Source organism: Diospyros lotus, chromosome 5 (genome assembly GCF_014633365.1).
Source record: "Diospyros lotus cultivar Yz01 chromosome 5, ASM1463336v1, whole genome shotgun sequence".
NCBI lineage: Eukaryota > Viridiplantae > Streptophyta > Magnoliopsida > Ericales > Ebenaceae > Diospyros > Diospyros lotus.
The window spans coordinates 6,311,776-6,334,097 of NC_068342.1; the positions used below are offsets into that span (position 1 = coordinate 6,311,776).

At 32.6% G+C, this 22,322-nt stretch overlaps 1 protein-coding gene across 2 annotated transcripts; it reads left to right on the forward strand.

The window, feature by feature from the left end:
* The first annotated feature begins 7,564 nt into the window (after positions 1–7,564).
* On the forward strand, positions 7,565–22,065 carry LOC127801503 (F-box/WD-40 repeat-containing protein At3g52030). Of its 2 annotated transcripts, XM_052336713.1 has the most exons (9): positions 7,566–7,839; positions 9,458–9,658; positions 11,522–11,576; positions 12,709–12,807; positions 14,549–14,652; positions 16,875–16,964; positions 17,708–17,847; positions 19,522–19,606; positions 21,374–22,065. In XM_052336713.1, the coding sequence occupies exons 1-9, from the start codon at positions 7,679–7,681 to the stop codon at positions 21,735–21,737; spliced, it is 1,299 nt and encodes a 432-aa protein (XP_052192673.1). In that variant the 5' UTR covers positions 7,566–7,678; the 3' UTR covers positions 21,738–22,065. The 2 variants fall into 2 exon arrangements, with proteins under 2 accessions (XP_052192674.1, XP_052192673.1); XM_052336714.1 differs by lacking the exons at positions 11,522–11,576; positions 14,549–14,652 and having other exon boundaries at positions 7,565–7,839.
* The last annotated feature ends 257 nt before the right edge of the window (positions 22,066–22,322 follow it).

A 22,322-nucleotide genomic window follows, 5' to 3' on the forward strand; every position in this document is an offset into this window, starting at 1 on the left:
ATGGGGTTGCAACATTATGCTGCGACAGGAATATAGCCAAAGGGAACCCGGAACAACAACCAATGGAATCTTGCCACGTCGTCAGATTTTTTATGATTGCCGCTTCCGGAGAACATGGTCCATGTGATTAGTTTTGATAATCAGTTAATATATTTTCGCACGTCGGGATCACAATCGATTAATCATCTTCTGGAGAGCAGAGCAGTTGTGGGGCCACTGCAATGAACATGCAATGCAAGCATACGGGAAGAATATTCAAACTAAACAATGCTTTGGAAATTATGGCAAGCATAAATTACAATCTTTTACACTTTTGCTCCCCAGTTCCATGAAATTCCACCCCGGTTCCTTATTTTCTTGACTATAACGGTCAACTCCCTGCATTTCCCATTGAATGTTTGCCCCTATTATTGATTAATTATCTGTTTGCCCCTATTATTAATTAACTCCAGCCATCTAACTTGATTGCATCCCTATCCCCATGAGTCCACACCTTGAAGATGCATAATTTTGCATAAATCACATCCCTGAGAGTTTCTTCAAACCAAAAGATGGCCATCAATATAAATGAGAAGAGAAAAAAATAAAAAGTAAAAAAAAAACAAATTAAAGAAATAAACTAATTAAGTTATCAAGTAATAAATTAACTTTTTTATTTTTAGATTAAAAATAAATTTGAAAAGTTATCAAATACCTCCTAATATATTAATTATATATCACCTGCCAAAGAAATAAATGAAAAGGGAAAATCATAAGTCCATTCATATTCAAATTTAATTTTTTAAATGGATTATGAACATAACAATTATCCAACTGAAGAAATTTTCTTAACAGATTTCAAATATGAATATTGTTGTCTAACCGAAATAAATATTCATAACTCATCAAATAATAATAAATTACAAAATAAACAAATCCAGTAACATGTTAAAAGAAAAGACAAAAGCAGTTTGATACATCAAAATATTAATAATAATTCCTGGTAATTGCTCCTATAATAGAATGGATGAGCAAATGAGATTTAATTTTAATAATTTACTTAAACGTGACATAGGAGCTTGTGTTGAATTTTCGCAGTTGGCCCCGAATCTGACGCATTGGTCTCATTGTACCTGAATTAATCATGCAATACAGCACAATCACATTTGACTGTAATTTTTTTTTTTTTTTTGAAAGCGAAGGTCATCCATTACCATTAATTTCAAAGATGATCATGTTCATGAATGTGTACGTATAATCACCGCCAAATGAATGACGCGGATTAGGGGCCGTGTGAGTGAGAAAATGGGGGGATTTGGTTGAATTTTGGACCCGTCTGATGCAATCAAGCGTGTGAATTAGGCCCTCCCGAGCTGCACGAAGGCCGTGTTTTTTGATTAAATAATGGGCGACCGGTGGCGATTCCACCCCCACCAGTTGGTACATGGGCGTCCTGTTCCTCCTTGTCAACAGAGTTGGTTGTGGCGTACTTCTGGAAGAAACTAACCATTCTTGGCGCTTTTGGTGGCGTTTTCCGTTTCCCCATTGGCCATTGCTATGTGATACGGATACCCACACCAACACGGACACATTGAATACACGCATAATATTTATTCAAGCCGATAAATAATAATAATAATTTTATTACATTCAACAAAGTACGAATTAATGACAACAAATTTAATTCGAACCAAAAATCGGCCCCTATCACTGTTTCTACATCTCCTAAATCATCTTCGTTGTTGTAATTTGGACACAATAATAAACTTATTAAATAAAAATATGGTCATTAAGTCGTTTAAACTCTGTTCGAAAAAAAAATGAACAGAGGGTATAGAATAGTTCACACGCAAATACTTTAATACATTAAAAATGTGAATATCGTATTAAAATCAATATAATAATATATCTTTTTGAAAATTAGAATAAAGGCACATTTAAAAAACATATAGTTTTTCTGAAATCTGCTAGAATTAGAATCTTTATATATACAAAAGTAAGATAGTTTGGCAAAAAAATTTCCCACCAAAACTTGCATTAATTACTATAAAATTAATATTGAATTTTTCAATACATAAGTTTTTCAATGCTAATTGTGGGTTTTTCAATTAATTATTTTAGTTAATATACACACAATAAAGTAAGATTGTCTGCAAAATAATTTTTTCCCCATAACTTGCATTAATAATAATTAAATTATCTTTATATTATTATTATTATTATTATTATTATTATTATTATTATTATTATATATAAAAGTAGGATAGTTTAGCAAAGAGTTCCCCCAAAACTTGCATTAATTACTGTAAAATTAATATTGAATTTTTCAATACATGAGTTTTTCAATGCTAATTATGGGTTTTTTAATGAATTATTTTAGTTAATATACACATAATAAAGTAAGATTATCTGTAAAATAATTTTTTCCCTTATAACTTGCATTAATAATAATTAAATTATCTTTATATTATTATTATTATTATTATCTTTATATATATAAAAGTATGATAGTTTGGCAAATAGTTTTTCCTCCCAAAACTTGCATTAATTATTGTAAAATTAATATTAAAATTTTCAATACATAAGTTTTTCAATACTAATTATGGGTTTTTCAATGAATTATTTTGTGTATATTAAATATTTAGTTAATATACACATAATAAAGTAAGATTGTCTGCAAAATAATTTTTTCTCCCAAAACTTGAATTAATAATAATTAAATTATCTTTATATTTATATTATTATTATTATTATTATTATTATTATTATTATTATTATTATAAAAGTAGGAAAGATAGTCCGCAAAAAAAAATCCCCCAAAACTTGCATTAATAATAATTAAATTATTATTACTAAAAGTAATGGTAATTAATAATTACTACAAAATTAATAATAAAATTTTCAATACATGAGGTTTTCAATGCTAATCATGGGTTTTTCAATATATTATTGTGTGTATATTAAATATTTAGTTATTAAATAGTTTGTTTTGAACACAATTAAATAGATGAATATACCTATATACGTAAGTAATTTTTAATCTGCAATAATGGATATACCAAGAAATTGCATAAGATGTAACCAAAATATCACTTTTATATTGATTTTTCATAATTTTTCTGGCTTACTTGCTGAAAAATTATTAAAAGTCATTTATAATATGTATATTATTTATCCACCCGTTTAAATATTTAGTTAGTTCACTTCGCATAAATTTTTCAATGCATTATTATGTATATATAAATATTTAGTTATTAAATAGTTTACCAAGCATTTTTTTCCTCTAGTAGTCTACCAAAGTATTTTTTATCTCTAAAACTTGTATTAAATTAAAGATAGTAATAATTAATAATTAAAGTAAAAAAAATAAATATGGGTTTCCAATACTATTTATAATATTTATTTATAACTTAATTTCAAACTCAATTAATCTTCTCATCAATTAATTAAAAATATTTATAATATTATTTTTTATTAATTCCTCAATTAATCCCTCAATCAATCAAAAATAAATATTATTTTTGAAGAATATGAATAGACAACTTAAACTATTAATTAAGTCATAGAAAATTGTTCATTTGTATAAAATAAAAATAATTTGCATTTAATACTTATTATTCGAAAGCAAATGGAGATCTCCTATAAAGTATTTTAAAAATTTTCACTATCAATTAAATAAATATTATTAATAAAAAATTTGAATAGACAATTTAAATTATTAATTATCTCATGTATAGATATATAATTTCTCAATGAATTAAAAATAAATATTTTTATAAATATTATTAATCAAAAATATTTATAATATTATTTTTGATTAATTCCTCAATTATTAAAAAATAAATATTAATGTATGAATTTTTTAATGTTAATTAAGATTTAACATATCACGTTTGCAAGAATATGAAAGAAAATTAATACTAGTGAAAGAAAAATAAGTCAAAATTTATATTTTCAAAGTTTTGTTATCACTGCAAAAATTAAATTTCAAGATCAGAAATTAAAAATTTCAAGTAAATTTTTAATTAGTATTGAAAAATCCATACTTTCCCACATTTAGGAGTTTTAATTTATATTTATATTTATAATTTATAAATAAATATAAATTATAATAAATAATTTTACTTTAATAATTAATCAATCACTACCTTTAATTTAATGCAAGAATAATGTATAGATTTTTCAATACTAATTAAGATTTAAGATATTGTATTTTCAAGACTAATATATAAATTTTTAATATTAATTAAAATTTAAATTTTAAATTTATTATGATTACACCTCCCGTGCATCGCAGGGGCGAACACTAGTGTTTATAAATAATGTTTTATCATGTTATTTTAAAATTTATTAAATTTAAATTTTTTATAAATAATATTTATTTTTTTCACAGAATTCTCAGTAAAATTTTTGAATATCGAAATTATTATGTTTGCGTTTTGTCCTAAACACCCTAATTAAAAGAAAATTTACAAAACAAGCCCAAAGCGAGCGCTTGATATAATTTTTGGAAGACAATAATAGTCTCCCAACATAAATTTTCAAGAAACTGTAATGGTCTCTTAATTTTTTGATAATCAAGAGACTTTTATAGTCTCTCGAATTTCGATCCCTTGCATACTCTCAGTATCTGAGACTATAATAGTGCACTACCATGGACCATGACCACAAAAAATTCAAACAACTTGACAATTATGTGCATTTTGACCATTCCACCCATAGCACTAGGGATTACAAACCAACTTGACAATTATGTGCATTTTGACATTTCCGCGCATGGCACTAGGGTCTCAATTTTAATTGGGAGCTGCTTTTGCATAGAATTTGGGATTTTAAAAATATTAACCTAATTTAACCCGACTTTAATTTTGCGCCCCTTTTTCTATGCCTTTCAACTTCCATTTGAAATTTTCAATAGGCAATATTAGGTGATGATGATTCCGAATTATATAATAATAATAAAAATTCATGAGGTGCGTCTAGAAAAACTTAACTTTTTTTTGTTTAAATTAACGATTGTACAAATTTCAAAAAAAAAAAGAGTATGAAAATGCATAAAGCGCAATTATAAAAAAAAATCATACGATCGCCAAATTCATTGCTTTCATATCTAACAATAACGAGGTTGTGAAAAGTGATAAGCTTATCTACTAATTAATTATCTTTGATGGATAAGGCGGGGTAGTCAATGCCTTGGGAAGGGTGTTGGTACTTGGAACGGCCTACATGTATTGTATGATAGAAAGAAAGATAGTTTAGATATGCCTGCTAAGATATTAATTACAATACATTTTATCCTTACCTACACCTAAATTAGGGCACATTTAGGTCATCTTTTAACTAATTTCTCAATCTACCTTTATTATATTATAAATAATTTACTCTTTATTTTTATTTTACCTCAAAAATTATGCATATTTCAACCACATTCCTTATTTTCTTCTCTATTTTATTTATTTATTTTACTAAACTTCAATTTTATTTATTTTACATTTTCTATAATTTTCACATATACATAAAATTAATAATTAAATACACACAAAAATTAATAATTAAATACACAAAATTATCAAATACACATATCTATAAAATTAATAATTAAAAATTAAATATACAAATCAATAACTAAATACACAATATCAATCATCCAATACAAAAATAAAAATAAAAAAAATCAAAATCTCACAAACCCACTTATCACTCTATCTATTCTTAACCCCGTTGTTGTTCTGTTTGTCTTCTTTGCTTGTCTGCCTCCGCTAGTCATCATTTTGCACCTACAACTCGTCTTCTCTGTTATACTCGTCTTCTTTGCTCGTCCATTTCCCTTAGTTGCTGGTCACCGATTTCGCATTCACCTACAACGTGTGTTTCCTTTCCTGCATTGATGACCGTTGGGGGGGGGTGAACGAGAGATGGCGAGGAGAGCAGCTCATATTTTCGCTCTCCAACATGTAGCAAGCAATTTGAAGCTCAACAAATATTTGTTGAGTGATAAGACGTATATGGAGCACTATTCGAATGAGTTTCCATCAATTAGCTCTCCGTATATTGGCTTCGCAAGTAATTTCTACTCATGTTAGAGATGGCCTTACAAGTTGAATCCACTAACTTAAACTAAACAAACTAAAACAATGTTCAAATGAAGTGCTTATAGTTGGATAACCAACTAAAGAAAGTAAGATCTTATGTACAGTTTCCATTTTATGTTTCATAAAAATGAAATAGGAGCAAATTGTTTGATAATTTGTTTAGTTTTTTATTTTAAAAAATAAAAACAAAACAAACTATTTGGTATAAAAATAATCAATTTGAGGGTGAGTAATAAATTTAATAATAGAAAATAATTGAATGTTAAACTATGGGTGAGAAGTAATGATGTCAAATGATTTGAATTGCATGTGACCACTTTACCCTTGATCATTTGAAATAATATTTATAGATGATATGTAACATTAATTAATTTCTATCCTAACTACTTTAAAAGTTAGAATACAATTAATTAACAATTATTTTTTAGGCATTTGTTTGATTAGAAAAATAAATTAATTAAGATATATTGTTGAGTTTTATGTTCTAAATGTTTTGATGATGATTACATTATACCAAAACTTTAATGTCCTCATATATCTTGTTCTTTCTGTATACTCGAGTATAGTCAAAAGTTAGTCGATTAATGATCTCTGATAATTGATTAATGAGCATTTTTATTTGAGTAAAGACCAAAGTTAATTGATTAATTTTGTGTTAAAATTGAAAAATAGAGTCGTTATAATGAATACTTATATCATTTATATTATTTCTATCTCTTTTTTCTTTGTTAGAAACTAATCATGTTATTTATTCTCTATCTTGTAAAAATTTCTCAATGTGTTCAAATTGTAAATCTTACTTTTACTTTTGTAATTAGTGCTTGAGTTCATAAAAAATGTAGTGTAAGAGATTTTTGCTATGTATTTGGTTACTACTGAGTCTATAAAAAAATAAAAGTTATAATTACACTCATGAAAAATTGAGGTTGTAGTTAACCTTAAAAAACTATAGTAGTTTGTTAAATCTTTGGTAAGGAGACAAGAGAATGGAGTTGACTAGTTGAGCTGAACCATTATAAAATTCTTTGTATACTGCATTATTATTATTTTTTTTCAACACTTTCATTCTTTTTTTAGCAAGTGTCATTTTTGTTACCAAATATAGTTTTAGTTTTGATATTCACAAAAACTGTTTTCTAACACTTTTAAGAGGATTAATTTTTTAATATAAAATTTATTTTATACTTTCTACGTATCATTTTCTGTTAAGAATGTATTTAAAGCATTAGCGTTTTTAAGTTAAAAAAGTATAAACGCTTTTATTCAAAAAATTCCTTTAAAGTAATAAAAACTCTTAAAAATCTACTCCACCTTTTCTGTCTATTATTTCTTTCATATATTATATATTTGAAAATTAAGGGTTGAAGCATAAATTGATTAGAAAAACGCAGTTACGTGTTGTTAAATATTGAAGCATATTTGTATAGTAGTTGGAAAAGGTTTACCGAAATCCATAAATCCCAACATATATTTTTTTGTATACAATCCCAAAATGTTTGTAGTCTAAAAAGAAAATCTTCAATTTAGCTTCAATTCGCTTTCGCATTCCTCGCTGCTGTCTCTCCCTACCAAGCCCTAAACCCCAACGGAAGTTAAACAAGACGGTGATGACGGGAAGGCAAGCCACCGCATCCGGCGGCGCCGCCCCATTGAGGAAGAGGACGGCCCCGACGACAGTCCACTTCCTGACTCACGACATTCTCTGTATGGTCTTCTCTTTCCTCGACCTCCTCGACCTAGCTCGCTGCTCCGGTGTCTGCAAATTCTGGTACCTCTCTCGTCTCCACTTCCTTTTTCTATCCTCCGCGCGTTTGGTTGACGATAAAACACGTAAAGATAGTTGAAATTGGGTGGAATTTGTGCTACATAATATTTTTTCTGGCTTCTCAAATTGTGCTTGTTACCCTAGATTATGCTATTTACGCCAATTTCACTTTAATCTTATGTTATTTGTCCTTCATTAGTACTCTCCAGTCATAAATTCCAACACTTTCCTCAGTTAATGCAATTAGCTACCAGTATAGCTACATAAAGGCGGCAGAACAACAGTTGGTGCTCACAGTTTCGCTTTCGAGTTACTTACATATTTACTCTCTTGAACAGTGCTATTCTAGGTTTAAATGGGTACATTAACACAGATAAGGAAAGGGTGAAGACCGTCTGTGAAGTCCTGTAAAGAATTGGTTTGGCAAATGCCAAATGACAAATCTACCCTCACTCAATTTCATTTATTTTATGTAAATTAATTTTATTTTCAAATAATATAGCGTTAAACACGTAAACACACACGATAAAACAGTTGCACCTTTCACTTAGAATAATTGTTTCAAATCTCTATGTTATAAATACTGTAAATTCTGCTACTACTACTGTAAAAACAAACAACAACAACATATCCAGCCTTTATCCCACTATGTGGGGTCAGCTACCTGAATTCTAGATTTCTATGTGGGTTATGCCCCAATAGATAGTTTGTCTAGAATTTATATTTGGATCCGACTAGGTTTTACGCTAGCTTTCGGCTACCTAACGCAACCCTCATCTTTTATCCGGAATTGGGACTGGCAGTGGATAACATCCCCTGGCAGAGTAATGATGAAATGAAGTTTCAACACCATCTTCATATGGAGAAGTTTCATGAGATGGTGGTGAATGAAGATAATTGATATAGTTGTGTTCCATCACTTACTTGACATGGTGAAACCAACAAGTACAATATGGAAACACAACATTACTACTATTACTATAAAAAGAGAGAATAATATAAGTACACAGAAATCTGTGCTTATTCCATTAAGTCAAAGGGTTTTAACTTTTAAGGTTATCGAGAATTCATTTTAGTGATTATCCTTGATGGTACATAAAATTTTCCATCTCGAGCCTCTTAAGTGAACTTGATATTTTCTTAAATTTAGATCAGAATATGGCTAAAATGCTCTGAGTTTTATGCAAGCCCATAGAAGATTTAATTGGATTTCCCATACCTTACTACATTTCATGCAAGCCCATTGAATGAAGAATAATACCCTTTCAGTGTGCCACCTATATATATGGCCTATATATTATTTATCTTATCAGGATAAACACTGCTTAATTCAAGTTTAAAATAGCTGAATTATCATTGCAGTTTGGAAGAATAAGTAAATTCAGTTGCCTTTTTTACAAGTCACTATTAATCTGCTGCAGAATTTGTGTTATAGTGTAGTGAAATAATAAACAAAATATTTTGTAAATGACAGGTATTAATGATGGCCCATGTCCGGTCATAGCTATACCAATTTCATTCCATTTTTATTATATTTTTTTGCTATACTTTACGAGGTTAGTTTTATAATTTAATGTAATTTTTCTCATTTTAATCCTTTTCGTGGTGTAAACTTCTCAAGGAATGTAACGATTGCAAATTCCAAGTTATTGCACACACTTCTTAGCAAACAAGACAAGAGTTCTGTCAGCCTATCCGATGTGTCTTCCAGTTCAGGAGGGTTATTGAAGATAAGTCTGCAGGAGTTAGCAATGGATCGTCACAGACTTTCTTTACAAGAGGGTGCTGCCAATATTTTTCAATGGAGAGGTCATTCAATTGGGTAAATCTTCTCCTCTTGTTATTTTGATGATATTGTCTACTGGACATAACTCATGGAATATTAACTATCTGACCGTATATCCATATTATTGGATTGTACCCAAGTACTTATTGACCACAATTTGTTGGATTTACAATGTTAGAGTCCTTACAGATAGAGTATAGATTTTGGGAATTACCAAATAACATTTTCTTTGTCTTTCTTTTGAGACAAATATATTCATCAGCTTGTTGGTAAAGTCGGATAAATAGGTGATGGAAAGGGGAAAAGAAAAAAAGAAATTTTAGGGGGAAATGATCGTCTAATTGTTATATTTTGTTTAAAGAGAAGAAATTAGCCCCAAAGACTTGGACTTCAATCTCTGAGGTTAAGATAGAATCGCAGGATATTGGTATTTGAAATCTTTTGGAATAAAAAAAAAAATTGGAGTACATAGATAGAAGTTCTCCAGCTGCATGCAAACTTGGAGAAAACATTAAAAAGGAATTAGAAACCAAAAGTTGACCACAGCAAGTACTAACCCGAATGGAAGTCCCAAGCCCCCTGCCCCGCGACCCACCTTTCTTCTTTTGCATACACCAATAGTGAATTCTTAAGTTAATATCAAATTTGTTTTTATCAGGAGCTCTATTTAAATGTATAAACAAGCTCTGATTTCTACCAGATATAGAAAAGTGAAAAGAAGACTATCCAATATACAATTCTCCTGCTAATCCAAGGCTTGAAAAGGATGAAATATACATAGGCTTACCCCCACTTGCGTAGAGGAAGTTTTTGTGAACGCATCCCCAATGATTGAAATGGAGCAGCATTACTTTGAAGTCACCCATAATGTGGTAAACTAGTAACATAATTTAATTATGATGTCATATCCCTGATTTATACGCATCTTTATTATTTTCAAAATTGTCATATCCTGTGTCTGTTTTTGTATCCATTTTGTACTTGAATCTGTATGGGTGCTTGTTAGATTTAAGCCATGATTGATGGATAAACTATTGTCCTTTATGGGCTCCCACAACTTAGGTAGCATCTGTTCATGACAGGTTTAAAAGGTAATTGGAAGGAATTGGGGGAGTTAGATCGGAAGAAATGGGAGAAAATTAGGGAAGAACAGAACAGAGAGGGAGATTAGGGAGAACCGGGAGAAAGAGATGGAAATTGAGAGAGATTAGAAGGGATAAACTATTGTCCATGTGCGGTAACAGATTACCATTGCTGGGAATGTACTAGCTGCCTAATGCAGAAACAAACAAAGTACAACTCTTTACTGCATACTTTCTAATATGCTATTTACTACCTCTAGTATAGTGTAATTACAATACCACCCCCTATCTCGTTCGTACATGACACCTCCTACAGCAGTGGCTTATTTATAGCCTCACAACCATTACACCCATGTACAATACAACCGTAATCCTAACAATTATTATATCGTTATTATAATATTGCCCCTCTATTGCTCCTAGGGACATGACAACATCCTGCAATTAAGAGGCTCAAGCTCAAGTTCCATTAACTTACCTATCCCAAAAAAAGGGGGCTTGATATGAACTTTTTCTAGGCTTGCAAACATCTCCTTTGTAGATAGTTTTATATTTCCATGGTGCAATTATGCATGCTTATTTCAGATTGCAGCATGTGAATCACTATTCTAATGGGGTTTGTTGACAAATAGACCAAATTGTGAACCTCCATTAACATGTCAACCTGTCTCCATTTTTGTGCATTTGCTTATTGTTACTGTTGGAGAAGGAGTATCCTTAATTTCCTAGAAAGCATTAAAGCTTATTATGCCATGAGAGGTTCTAAATATTGTAGTATGCTAGACATGTGTACTCCTCTAATCTCACTTTTGCTTAGGATTGACCAGTGCCGAATGAAGACGGGGTTGATTCTTACTGGCGTAGGTGATAAGGTATGAGTCCTATGTTGAGTTCATTTATGTACTTAGGTTCTTAATATAAGGTTATACTGTAAACTACATATATCTTTTGTTCAGTATAATAACAAAACGGGGGAGTGCTAGGCAACCAATTATGCCTCTCTCTATTTGTATTTATACTATAGGGAACATGTGTGTAGTTTATAGTTATACCCTTTTGTCATATGCCTGAGTACACAAAGAACCTCTTTGACGTATAAAAAATGATTGTTTGAATAAACTTCCATGTTTTACCTTATGTCTGCATAGCAACTAGAGATTGTAGAGGCAAGCAAGATTTTGAGTAAGGGACTTGTTCTTTTCATGGTGAAGGGATGATGGAAGCTTGTTAATATCTTCTTTTTTGTTTGACCATGGACTAGATTGTGTCTTCGCTAAAAAGATACTGAAATGTTGCTATACATCTCCTGGACACACTGCCCACTGAAGGATATTTCCTTATACTGAACTTTTGTGCTAATATTTTTGTTATAAATATCCTGAATGCGATAATAATTTTTCAACTAAAGTATTGATGACTGCTCTTTTTTTCATCAATTGTCATCAGATGTATTATCAATTTGTCTAGTTTTTGGGAACTTGTATATCTGTGTATCCCTGGATCTTCTGTGATCTGGTTCTCTAGTGTTCTTTTCCAAGTGTGATTTCCATTATGTTTTGGAATGTTTCGTCCATAGAACTCTGGTTTACTGAAAGAATGCTTGCACACAAATTCATTAGGCCTGAGCAAGAAATTGTTGCAACTTTTGTGGTTTTAGTTACCATTTTAAGTCCTAGAGGCGTAAATATATGTTCTAACTTGTCTAATCTACATGGTTTTGAGAATTCCCCTTGTGCTTATAGTGTGTTCATCAATCATCATAACTTGTGTATCTTTCCACTAAGTGTAGTTTTGGTTATTGTTTTTTCTTGAATTGGACTCTTGCTTTCTCACAGTTGGCTTTCATTAAGTTCACAAGTTTTTTGTGGGATCCACAGAAATATATATTAGAAATATCCAATTATTCTTATTAATTGCCCTTTTTGATAGGATTCCACATGTGCTTTACCTTTACTGGAAGATCTACATACCCACCTTATTACAGTTGGTTTCCAATTTTGCTAGGTTATGCGTCTCTGGTCTTCAGAAAGCTGTAGATTTTTGGATGAATTTGGCCTCCCAGATAGAGCACCTCTTGTGGATTTTGATTTTGACGAGGCCAAGGTAACATAGAAATTTAAATATGATCTTGCTTTCTGGTTTTTATGCATTAAAAACCTGTTCTTGTTTGCCATTCACCACCTGGACTTGCTTTGTGCCTATGGTTCAGCTTGAGTTGCATCAGTTCTTGATGATGGCTTAACTCCTAGGCTACTGTCACCAAAAAGGGAGGTCTAAAGTTCCCTGCGTTATTGAAGAAGTGCAAGTCCCATTCTTATCCTCCTCACCCTGACTGGGGAAAAATAAATAAATGGAAAACTGAAAAGCAAAATTAGAATAATGCATATAAATCCTTCATGTGTGTCATTGCACAGTCTTGTATAGACTATATGTTTAGGATTATGAATCTTGCCTGTCCTTTACACTCAAATATATGACGTTTTTACATACCCTGAAAGTTAAGTCATGTTTGATAAAATTGAATTTAAAATACCAAAATTTTAGGACTAAGCATGATGCTGTGAAATCAAGTACCGACTTCTTAAATTATGAGGTAAGATTGAATAACACCAAACACCCTTGTGTTTTAAGGGTACTAGAAAAATGGCTTTCACATTCAAGAAGTCTTTACACTGCCATCACCTATAAGAATTTATCAAAAATTGAAATTACCTGTGAGGGTGAAATGTCAAATGCCATTATTGTCTAAAATTCACTTGCTAATTTGTTCTTTGTATACAAAAGGTTAATGAATTTAAAAAAGTGAAACCTAATAAAAGTAGTGGAAATTTGACATGCATTACCATCATCACCCCCAGTCATGGTTGCTGCTTGAGGTATACTGTTATGTTAAATAGAGGGTCACGTGTTTTTAATTTATTAGAGGAAAAGATTACATCTCTCCATATGTGACCCAATGGCTATGGTCTACCTAAAATGCAACTTATGTCAGAAATGGATAGTCTAATGAGAGAAAAAGATAGATAATGTGGAAAATGATTTTGAATCTCAAATAATCGAAGAGTTAAGTGTATGCTTTATCTACTTTGGAATGAGTAAGGAGAATGGCTAATTTCATGGCATGGGAGGAATTCCTCTGGGAACAGACTAAAGTTGTGAGCTGTAGTTCTCTCCATGCTGTTATTGTTAGTGATGCATCTATGAGCAAAGAATAAGAGATCTTGGCCCATTGTCATCCTTTGAAATGAGCATGGTCAGTTTGAGTTAAGTAGGTGGCAGGTAGGCTTGGGGGGAAAGACACAAGGTGTGAGATACGGCTTCCTCTATGCTGCTAGCTATTCATTTAGAAAGGAACTGGAGATCCTTAACCAATTCAATAATGAATGAAATATTTTGCCAAGGCCTATTTATGGTCATAATATGCCTCTGACAATTTGGATCACAGAAGGACTGAACTTGAACAATCCAGTGCTTAGCTAACTCTTTTTAAATTACTATTATATGTTATTTTTTATGACAGTGCTCTCCCTTTGTTGTGGTTTGCTGGGCACAAGTTGCAAAGATGTAGAGAATAAGTGTGTTCAGTAAGGTGCAACCCAAAGTATATACACAAGAGAAACTATTAGACATACACTAAAAGATAGGAAGCAACTGCATAGAAATTCAAACTCTAGAAGACTGGTTCCTAGAATATATGCATTCTTTGACCTCATTGCTTTCACATCAATAGCTGATGACAATATCTTTCTACCTCAGGTCTAAAGTTCTATGGTTTTATTGACACGGTTTATTTTAATTAATAAGTTTATAAATTGTAAGCATTCTAAACGTTGGATACATGTAGGTTGTTGGTTTGGTCGGCACTCGCATATGCATATGGAGGCGCAATGGGAAAAGAAATATAGTTTCCTCTCGTGAAGGCTTGTTTACAAAGGGTTTGTGTATGCGGTGTGTTCTGCTATTATTGTCCTGTTTTGAAGATATCTGCAGCTGATTATACACTTTTATGATGAAGAAAAGAATGTGCAAAAAAAAAATGTGAATTCCTGAAAAATAATTGCTGGTTATAACCTTACTAAAGGGTAATAATATATGAAATGGTATGTTAATAAAACATCTAACCTACCCAGAAAGTCTATTACTGGCACTATAAAGTTACACAGAACTACTGCCAAAATTTCGTATTAACTGTATGCTAGTATCAAGAAAAGAACAACGAAGTCTATACTTGTAATGAACTGAAGCTAAAAACCTTCTTCCCTATTTTATCATAAAAAAATCATCATCTATTATATATCCACAGGATTAGGTATAGGTTTTAACATTTGCTGCTCAAGTTCTTTTTTTCTTTTTTTAGTTTCTTTCACTTTTTTTTTTCTATTGTTGTGGCATTCACCATCATAGAAGGCACAATATGCAGATGTCATGTGGAAGAGAGGAACTAGTTAATACAAAAAGAAAAGATCTCTCTCCCAAAAAGTTGTAAAAAGGAAGTGAGGACATGTAAATAGCTAACAGCTAAAATAAGCAATGCTTGAGCTTGGAAGTCATTTAGTCCACCATGTAGTGCCTACTTTTTCCTTCATATATACAATGCTTAATGAAGCACCAAAGGACTAGTGCTGTGCATTCCTGTACCAACACCTTAAAACTGCTGGCTAACTCCATTTTATGCTCTTCAAGAAACAATATTAGACTTTTCATGCTTTTCTCCTGTTATCTATTTTTTTGTCTTCCCTTTTTCTGGCCACGGGGGAGAGGTCGTGATGGTGGTTCTGTTGGGGAATCAGTATAAGTGGTTTTGGAGTTGTGTATTTTGTATCGATAATCATTTTAATGCTAGGGATTGTTTGATAGCTACATGCCAGTTTTGGGAAGGCATCATCATTGGGCACTCTCATTACTTGCCATGAATATGTCTTTCATTCGTACTATTAATCTGGGTGGGACTTTGCTTATACAATTAATGATGTTTGTGGTACTACCTTCCTTGAACAATGAGTTAGATATGCACTGTCAATTCTGCAGTAGACTCGGCCATACATGCCCCCTGTGGGAGGTTCTGATATCTATTTTGCTTTTTCGGTCGGGCTATTTTTGTATGTGACCAGTATTGTCCTCAATATACTATTGTGAGGTCCTTAAATTTAAGCTATTTGTGCAAATAACTTTATCTTTCTACATGATGAAAGCGATGTGAGATAGTACCCTTGAGCCTTAAGAATAAAATCAGAAGATGTCAACCTAACATTATTTCATGGTAGGGTAAGTTTTATCCCCATTGAATAGATCTTGTATATTATTCCTTCAATTGTAGAACTGCGTGAAATGACCCAACCCCTGTTTAAGTTAATGCTTTTTGGTCTACCCACATCCTTGATGGGCTCCATCTTCATTGTCTCTTTCTGTGAATAATATTCAAAACCCTATTTTGTTGTTACCTAAAATAACCATTTAAGCAGCCATACTAACCAACTTTGAGCCACTAAGAACTAGTAACAATCAGTCCCAAAATCCCTTTACCACGCTGCCTATATCAGCTATGGTTGTTGCCCTGCATCAGCGAGAGGCCAAGGAAATATTTACTTTAACCACATGGAACAACTTGGACTCTACTGTATACTACCTTCTGCATGAAGAGGTTATACGAATATTGGCTGCATACCAACTCTTAAATATAACCAAGGAAACTATAGTTAATCTGGGAAAAAAGAATAAATGACCTGTTAATGTTGAGACTTAATACCTATAGATGTGGGGGTAATTTTCCAACATTTTTCTTTGACTGCTGAATTTGATTAAATGTTTGTGGAATACCACCTGCCATTAGACAAAAGAATTGTCACAGACCAAGTTTTAGTTTTGCATTTGTTAGACTGTTGAGTGTGACATTGTTATGCATTTCTCAATTAGATTGCCATGGTACTAGATGAAGACAATTATTTTTTCATGGAAAAGTTAGGGTGTAAGGGTTGGTGGATGAACTGGATGTTAGAATTATTTTCAAGTTCTTTGAGCACCTCAACAAGTTAAGATACCCGAATGCAGGCAACATGTTTCGGGAAGAGGGGAATGATTATTAGGATAAATATCTAATAGTTGTGGTTTTTTTTATGTTTGAATGATGTATTATTTGGGAACATGTTTTTACAGTTGGTTATTGCTTGCAGTTATGTCGATCCTGGGGCTGTGGTTGGATGTGAGGATGGGACAGTTCGAGTATTTGACATGTATAGTCGGAGTTGCTCTCAAATTATAAAGTATGTATTCCAATATGATCAGCTTCAGTCCTTTATATTTCAGCTAATGCTTGTGATGGTGTTTTCAAGGATTAGAATATACAATCACAAACATAATCACCCAACTACGAAGTTGAATAAAAAAACAGTTCTTTTAGTAATTTAAAACTTTCAAATATAAAATGTACTCGGTTGCACTTTGATGTGGATGATGGTATAAAGTGCAGGGAAGAAGAAAAGAGCAAATGAGGTTAGGTGATCCTACCAATCTTAGTTGTATTTTGGAATATCTGCACCCGGCCTTTCAACATGAATTATATATAAAATTATGCAAGATTCAATTGTCTAATCTGAGGATGTAAAATGGATACAGTCCTCTAGCTATCATCTCCTTTGCACGTCTTTGGGGAGACTTAATTATTGTATTTATTCTGAAACCAAGTGGAGATACTAACGAGCATTCTTTGAATTTATGAAACTAAATATAATTATTCTTTTATTGGACTTGAGATATTTCATCTTTATATGTCTAAAGTGCAAACAAATTTATACAAGACACATAGGCTAGTAGCTTTGTTCACAAGTACTTGAGTGTGAAAAGTAAAAATGTAAGCTTGTGTTTAGTTCAGCCAGATCTGAGATGTGGGCATGGTTTTTCTATAGGGAACTGATATATTGGGAGAACTCATGGGTAGATTCTTAAATATTTTCAAAAATGGTGAAAATAAGGATGAAATTATGTAGATTGTCATTCCTTCTTGCAGGATGCATTCCGGGACTGTAACTTGCTTAGCTTTAAGTGATGATCAATTGATTGTTAGTGGTTCATCTCTTGGTGGTGTAACACTGTCAGATCTTTCCTCTGATCAGCAGGTGGCTGCATTAAGGCCAACTAATTCTGGAGGTTGTCCAATTTCCCTCTCTACTAATATATGTCTTCTTATCATTTCTTTTTCAGCTATACTTAAAGTGCATTATATATGTACATTTTGTGTATAAATGTGTTCCTTTAAATGAGGACAAAAAGGAGGAAAACAAAGGCATTAAAGACGAGGAATCCCTTACAAAAACTGAAAGGAGATAAACATTATTGCACTGGTTAAAGAAAATAACTTGAAGATAATTCAAAAGCTCCCTACCCCTAAAAGAAAAGAAGATATCTGATAAGGAGGACTCAAGGCCTCTCCATATTGAGAAGCATCAATACAGACATGTGATATGGATACAACATGGCACAGATACTCTGACATATTTTCCATAAAATTTGACACTAGACAATAAGAACATGACAACAAATACATATTTTACATGCATACATCAAAATAAGAAATATTCTCAACTTTTTACATTCAAATGCATTTATATATTAATCAAAATAAAAAAGAAACTGAGTTAAATTGCATTTGGGAATATAGAATGTGGAAATATGTACCTCCAGATCGATAAGTGCTGCAACTTCATTTGTGCATCCAGTACCATTACTGAAGTCAATAATCTTCCCCAGTATTCATGTCCAATAGTATGCATCTCTAATATAGATAAACCAGGGGGACATTTAATGGGTCCATGTTTAATACCCCTCTTGGACAAATACACAAAGGAGGTACATCGTACCTGAGTTTCTAATGGATATTTGACATTGTAAATTTTTTCTGTAGTATTGGGACTAACTGAATACCAACCTCTATAAATGTTCAAATATGCTGTGTGAGAGAGACACAAAACCACTCCTTATTTCATGGTCACACTCATTCAAAGTCATTTGAGTAATATTTAAGATAATAATGGATGGCAATTATAGAAAAATATCATGCAATAGCAGCTTGGCAATAAGATTCATTCAAGCACAGCTATTTTGCTAAATCTGACTGATCATTTTATTGGTCTTTTGACTTAGCATTGGAGACATGTCCATGCACGGTGGATAATGATCTTGTCCATCTCCCACACAGGGGCAGATGCAGGATGGAAGGTTGGGAGGGGCTAAAATTTCAACATTAGGACAATTATGCCTCAGATATTCTCTTAATATGCCTAAAGTGTACAAGTCTTTTAAATTTTAGGATTTGGACTTTAGTTTTTTTTTTTTTTTTTTTTTTTGGGGGGGGGGGGTTATTATTAATAAAATTTCTATTTTTTTTAATTTTCAGTATATGCTCAAAGGGGTTTGAAATTCCCCCTGGGGGGGGGCATGGGCCCTCCAAGCCTTAACATAGGTCCACCCTTTCTCCCATACCAACAGCATTAATTCTAAGGTGTTGCATTACGTGGGATTCTCACGTGACAGTTATTTCATTTCTTCATTTGATGTATTTGATTTAATGTTTGCTTTGTGGAATAGTAATCATGTACTCTCTTGTCCATGCTACATTGAGTATTCTCCTTTTTGTAACAAGTTGGATGGGTGTTGGCAACTTTTTATTTCAAGATGTTCATCTATGAACTGCTCTACAGGATATTACACTGTAGGTATATCTTTTCTACAGTTTGTTAGAGCATTTTATTTCATTTCTAACTTGGCATGTAACTGCCCCCCCTTTTTTTTTTCTTTCTTTCTTTTATTTTTCTCTCTTGACAGGAATAAGGAGCTTGTCTTTGAATCCATGTTCCCATTTAGTCTTTGCTGGAACGACTGCAGGATATGTAACTTGTTGGGACTTTAGGTATGCTAAACTGTCAAGGCAGTGATACTATTTCATACTGCATGATTTCATGCTTAGGCTCTTAGCCATTGCCTGTAGCATTCGCATATATGACCTAATAGTTGTCAATGTATATTTTGTATTAACATAATCTTCATGCACAAGTTAAGTCAAACTAATGTAACAAAACAAATTTTTAACTTAAAGTAGAGTTTTTCTTTGACAAGTTGATTGAAAGTGAGAATCATCAAGAAATTTAATCTTAGATTAAAGAGGTTTGCACAATATAGAATGTTAACACAGATTTATTCTTGTTCTGAGTATTGCCAGAAAGCTGGAAACCATGAATAGATAAATGACAAATGACAACTGTGGTGTTTGTAGATAAACTTTGTCTTCTGAAGCTATGAGCTTCTTGTCCTTTCTCCATATGTAAAGAGATGGTGCATATTTATAGGCCATGCTAGTTCCCTGAGCCAGACACATTTTTGAAACTAAAGAGTATCTTGTCTTCCATTTTGTTGGTTTGATTTATGAATAATGGCCAATAGATCGTTTTATTTTCTAATTCTATGTCAATGTATCCTGTCATAAAAAGTTTCCCACATCCCTAGTTGGGCCAGAAATTGGCCTGTCTTGTTTACCATGATTGGACACCTGAGCCTCAACAGAAGACCCCTGCCACATCCTGCGTTGACTAGGAGTATTTGCAGGCTGGGATCATAGAATGAACCTTAAAACCTAGACTGTGATTAAACAATTGAGCTCTTAATCTTTGCTGGATCTCCACTTTTCTAGGGTAAGATAGGTGTTTCTGCTTTAAGCTTTGCAACTCTTTTGTTCATGGGTGTCTACTCTTCCTATCAAAAAACATGCCTTTGTTTGGCCCCTAGGGGCATAGGCTGGCGGTCCTGGCGATCCCGTTTGGAGCCTTCTCCGTCATGGTTAGAGTGTTGCTTTGGGATCAAAAACCAAGGGCCATCAACTTCCCTGATTTAACTTCTTCGCCATACTCTGGGGTCAGTAGGTGAGAGCGCTTGTGATGGGGCGTTATCAAAACAAAACAAAAAAAAAATGCCTTTGTTTGAGCCCCAGGATCACTGTTTGACCAGAGACTCCAATTGGGTATGGCTGGCTCTTTTCTTGAAGTTAAAGAGTATGGAGGCTTCTCTTTCTAGGCTTAATTCTTCATCTCATTGGCTGGACCTGTTTTGTTCCAGAGTATCTCAAGTTGAAGCCTAGTGGTTTCTGCAGTCTTAACTGGGACACCATTTCTTTTCTTTTTTGGTGTCACGCTTGGGCTTGAAGTTTTTTTTTTTTTTATTTGTTATTCCTTAGTCAAGTCTCTTTACCCTTGAAGGTCGACAATATACCCGGTACACCCCCTCAAAAGGGAATACCGCAACAAGGCCTACACATAAGAAAACGAAGTAAAACCACCTTTATATGATAATTGGTCAAAGTCGATATTGACAATAGTGTGCAATTGGCTACCTAAGTGCAGCCAGATGTAATCCAACGAAACCACCACCTACCTCCGTCATGTGCTTAGTGTACCAAGTCCCTCATGGACTTGATGAATGGCAGTGGGGTTTGAGCCATAGAAACAAAAGGAGGTTATCCAGTGCTAAACAACAAACAAACTGGAAGTATATGTTAGAAGACCTAGTCAAAAGCAAATCTCAAGATAGCCCTCATCTTTTAGTTACTGATGTTTTCCTAGTGATTTTGTATTGTGAAAGTGAAACTGCATGAAGCAGCTTCATGGCTTTGTTGTTGATCTTGCAGGATGGGGAAAGCTTTGTGGAACAACCGGGTGAGTCCGAATGTTATATATTCGATGAACCATATGCGAAGTGACAATTCGACGTTAGCTGTTGGGGGCATAGATGGCGTCCTACGAATTTTGGACCAGGAAACTGGTGAGGTGCTTTCGAGGTGCATTATGGATTATGATAGCAGCAGCAGCAGCAGAATATCGGTTAACTCACGAGTCCAAGTACACAAAGCAAGAAGGCTATCAGAAGATGATCGGATCGATGTCATTCCCAGAGGCTATCGGCCGGCCATCAGATGCTTGGCTGTTGGAATGGAGAGGATCGTCACAACACACAATCAGAAGCATATCACTTTGTGGAAATTCAGCAGATGAGTCGTACACTTTACTGCTTTGTTTTTGGAGCACATGTTCTAGCATTCGGAGTGCCAAATTGCCAATGTTGGCAATCCTCCAAAACCCGAAGGCTCGTGTGAGAACGTCAAAGGTTCCAGGGCCGAAACCAGAAAATGTTGAATATAAATCTTTAATATATATATAATTATAATATTAAGTGTCTACTAAAGTATGAAACTGTATTTTTGGGGGTAATTCACAAAAAAGTCACAAAATTTGGGTGTCTTGTACAGTGGTCACTAAACTTCAATTGATTGTAAAGTGATTATAAAATTTTTAAATTTGTCGTAATGTGATCATATTTAAGACTTTTTGACATGTTTTTGTCGAAATTGTTACCGTTTTGATGATATGATGTTGATGTGTAGTAAAATTAGAAGAATTTTTTGAAATTGTATTTTTTTAATTAGTTAGGTAAAAATGAGATAAAGTAGTAAAATTAGAATTTTTTTTATTTTTTAAATATTAAATATGTATTTATCTATTTATAAAATTTAAAATAAATTTGGAGTAAATTTGAAGAAGGGAGGGCAACAGTCTCGAGAAGAAAGAATGAGAGAAAAA